The 4,545-nt window shown below is 31.4% G+C and overlaps 1 protein-coding gene across 1 annotated transcript; it reads right to left on the bottom strand.

Moving 5' to 3' along the window:
• Nucleotides 1-3,215: 3,215 nt before the first annotated feature.
• LOC107919399 (41 kDa spicule matrix protein-like) lies at nucleotides 3,216-3,596 on the bottom strand. The gene has a single exon (XM_016848872.2). It carries the CDS (start codon nucleotides 3,594-3,596, stop codon nucleotides 3,216-3,218), a length of 381 nt encoding a protein of 126 aa, XP_016704361.2.
• Between the last annotated feature and the right edge of the window lie 949 nt (nucleotides 3,597-4,545).

Raw genomic sequence — 4,545 nt, 5'->3', positions numbered from 1 at the left:
CGATGCTCTTACCAAACCACTTCCATGAAAACGCTTCCGAGAACTAAGGGTCAAGATTGGTGTCTCTCCCAAAGCTACATGTTGAAGAGGCATATTAGAGAATTAATTCCCAAAGATGTTCTCTATTTTGTAATTAGTTGTAATCCCCAATTCTAGTATAGTTCCTATTTATGTTGCCCAATTTGTGTATATATATTCCTTCTTAATCAATGGAAAATCAAGCCATTTTTTTCCAATATTCTACTCTATAGTCTTGATAGGAAGATATCGGAGTAATCCAGGTATTAACCACTGAGAGTTGCAAAGAAAGTTTTGAGATATCTTAAAGGTTCAAAAGACTACATGCTTATGTACAAATGATTAGAAAATTTAGAGGTGATTAGCTACTCCGATTCAGACTTTTTCGGCTATGTTGATTCACGTAAATCAACATCAGGTTATATATTTATGTTTGCTAGCGGAGTTATATCTCAGAGGAGCGTCAAACAGATTTTAACTGCTACTTCTACTATGGAAGCTGAGTTTGTTTCATGTTTTGGGCTACCTCACATGGAGTATGGTTAAAGAGTTCTATTTTTGGGCTTAGACTTGTGGATTCAATTTCTAGGCTGTTGATGGTATATTGTGACAATTCAGTTGTTGTCTTTATGGCTAAGAATGACAAAAGCGGAAGTCAAAGTAAACATATCAACATTAAGTATCTAGCCATAAGGGAAGTTGTTAAAGAAAAGAAAGTGGTCATTGAGCACAATAACATTGGGTAAATGGTAGTTGATCCTTTGACTAAAGGCATGCCACCACAAAAATTTAATGATCATGTTGTCACTATGAGACTTGCTCCCACCTTGTAAGTTTTTGTTATAAGAACGATTATAAAAAAACTCTGTTAAGTTTGATGTTTCTCATATTTTGTGCGCACATTAATTTGATTATTTCTAGAAACGTCACTAAATTTTGGACCTGAAATAAACATTGGGTGTATTCATTAAGGAATTTGGGCTAAAACGTGGAGACATGATATATTATGATACATGGAAGATGCTACTCAAATTCTAAGAGAAAATATCGCCATGATTCATGTAATGTTTCAACTTTAAGTATTCATGGGCAATACGAACCAAATGGAGAATGTTGGAACTGCTGTGGTTCGTGTGGCCATTCCCACATTTCCCTTACCTCTCACTTTCATGTTGCATGGTGGTTAGTGGGAACTACCTTTGTATGTGAGATAGTGGGACATGCAGTTGATGATTTTTTATGGGGAACAACCACAATAAATACCAATTAGCTTAAGGTCCCTAAGCACCAAAAAACAAAACAAAAAGAAAGCAGATCCATTTCAAAGATAAGGAGTTATACACCATCTAGTGAGGTTTTCAAGTGCTTAGAAGACTTTGGCAATTTTCAGTTTTTCATATGGCTAAATTCGATGCCCTCGTTGGTGGTTTGACGTGCTGGATGGTGGTGTCACAAGATTTAGATTTTGACATTTGATTCAAGCATTAGAGGTATTTATGTTTGATCTTTTCCACTGCCCTATATTATAAACGTTCATTTATGCTAACATGAGTTTCATCCAAGTATACTATTTAGAATGAAAATTCCTAATCCTTTCCCCCATTTGCGTCCCTGAATATTATGCCTTTTTTTTTTCCAGTTGTAATTCATTTTTTAATAAAATAAAAGTGTTTTCCTTAAAATCTTGGATGAAATTGTAAGTAACTTTCAAATTCTATATTGATAGAAAAAATATTAAAATTAATAGAATATAATAAATAAAATAATTATAATAAATAAAATATTAATCCTAATCATCATGTTTTTTTATTTATTTATAAAATAGTTTAAAATCAGTATAGTTGTGGATTGGGCTACTCCAAGTTTCGAGAAGTTGATTAGTAAATTAATTTGGTTCCTTTTTTCATCAAGTTAATTTTCTATTCAACTCGAGAAAGAAAAAGTCAAATTGAAAAAAAAAACGAGTTATTGACTCTTGTTTCTTTTATAAAATAAAAACGTTTTCTTTTGTTAAAATAAATTTGTGAACCATTTTTAATAAAAAAATTAAAACTCATTTTTCAAATTATATATTAACGGTAAAAGACTTAAAATTAATAGAAAATAAAAATACTTCAATTAAATCTGAATTATTAAACCAATCAATTAACATTTTCAATGGATTAGAATTTTAATTTATTATTATAGATAAATCAAATAATAAATTTAAGTATTATATAATTAAAAGGGTCAGATATAAAGTAAATCTAAACCAAGAAACTCAATTTTTTCCCTAAATCAAATTTTCTATTTTAGTATTTTTTTGTTTAATAGAGAATTAAGTAAAAAGTAATAATTAACTTGTCAAAACTCAACTTATTAAATTAGTCTAATCTTCGACTATATTAATTTTTTATTCTATAAATTAAAAAAAAAAGATGACATGGGGTTAATTTTTTATTTTTTATAACTGTTTTTATATTTATATTATATTAATTTTCTTATTTCTCCAATTAATAATTTAGTTTGAAAAAGTAGCTACAATTTATCCAAATTAAAAAAAAAACGCTTTTATTTTATAAAAAAAAATGAGTTTCAACTAAAAACCTAGATCCCTAATAAAGTTATGCCACATGTTGTTTTTTTCTTTTAGTTGTAGTTCATTTTTTTAATAATATAAGTGTTTTTTTCTTTTAAATCTTGAATAAAATTGTAACTAAAATTTTAAACTATATGTTAATCGGAGAAATATTAAAATTAATATATATAAATAATTATAAAATATAAAAAGTTAACGCAAGTTATTGTAAATTTGTTAATTAAAGAATTGGTAAAATTAATAGGAAATAAAAATAAACAAAAACGTTGATGATAAGTTAAAAATTAATCCAAATCATTATAAATTTTCATTTAAAAAACGAATTACAATTAAAATGGAAAAAATAAAAAACACGTGGCGCTATTCTGTTTTGGGGGCATTGTTTAGGGCATGAGATTTCTATTCACTGCTCCAATGCCTATATAAACCTCAATACCATGTTTTGTTTTCCTCACTCACAACTATTCAGATAAAGAACTTTGTTTAATCTGCTTCATTTGTTTCGAAATCTCTTAACAAAAATGGCCTCTTTCAATTGCTTTGCTTTAGCATTCTTGATGGCTTTGTCATTTGCAAGCATTGATGTTGGGGTAGCAACTCGTCACCTTCTGCAGCAGCCTCAAACACAAAGTTTGCCATCTTTCCCTAATCTCCCAACGCCATCCCGACCATCATTCCCATGGCCCGGGGCGCTTCCTCCACTTCCTACCACATTGCCAATAGGACTACCCCCTCTGCCAAGCATTCCCTCAGTCTCCACAATCCCAACTGCAATTCCCCCTATTCCTTTCTCTTCTCCACCATTGCCATCTTTCCCTAATCTCCCAAATCCTGGGGTGCTTCCTCCACTTCCTACCACATTTCCAAGAGGACTGGCCCCTCTGCCAAGCATTCCCTTAGTCCCCACAATCCCAATTGCAGTTCCCTCTATTCCTTTCTTTTCTCCACCACCTTCTCCTTCTACTCGTTGAAATACCCCATTTTTTTCTATCTGCTGCATACTGGATCTGGTTTAATAAGTTTTTTAGTCGTCTTTGTGTCTTAATTATGAGTGTTGATTTCTTCCACATATATTCGTTTGTATAAACGGGAGTTCTTCAATTCCCATTATTTGTTATATTTTGATACGTTATTGCTTATTATATATGGGGTATTTATATATTGATGTTCTATCCATGAAGTAATTAATTACTGTTATACCATTGTTAACATGAGTTTGGCTAATTAAGAAAAGAATAAAACGATAAATGTAACCAAGATAGTAAGCAGCCATACATCGAGAAGATGCGACTGCTGATATAATGATGCCACCTACCATTTCCCATCTTTCATCTTTCCTAATTTTTCTTTTTTTCATTTAATTGATTGAATGTTATAAGTCCAACTTAGGGTTTTAACCAAAAAAAAAGGAGAGCTTATTTTAGTAGAGAAAGTAAGAAAAGAAGTGTTGTTTATTTTTTTATGCTGTGTTTAATTTCATTGAGTGTAGAGATGAAGTGTAACAAAAGCTTAAGGGATTTGGGGTGAAATTTTTGTTTTTCTAGTTTAGAAAATGTGAAAATACAGGTTTAACTGGTTCAACCGGTCAACAATTTGTAATTTAATTACAGTTTACTCTAGTTCTCGGGTTAATTTCTCGGTCTGTTCAGTTCGGTTTCAATAACATTGCGAAACACCCAACACCATTTTTTCTGCACTGGTGAAAATTTTGGTCCATACCAGTTGCACCAACTCACTCCAATCAATTCTAGTCGTACTTGCCAAAACATAGTGCACTGCCCAGTTCCGATCAATTTCAGGGGTTCCTGTTGAGGTTAATTCCTACGTCTGCACTATAAAGACTAAAGACATGTTTCGAGCCTTAGCTGTGTGAGAAATTAAAGTTCCCAATTTTGTGTACGACTTTTCTATTCCTATAGGATCGTATCGAATTAGAGATACCAGCGACG

This window comes from Gossypium hirsutum, chromosome D13 (assembly GCF_007990345.1).
Source record: "Gossypium hirsutum isolate 1008001.06 chromosome D13, Gossypium_hirsutum_v2.1, whole genome shotgun sequence".
NCBI classification, from domain to species: domain Eukaryota; kingdom Viridiplantae; phylum Streptophyta; class Magnoliopsida; order Malvales; family Malvaceae; genus Gossypium; species Gossypium hirsutum.
Note: the sequence above shows the minus strand (reverse complement) of the source record. Positions and strands in the feature narration are given on the sequence as shown.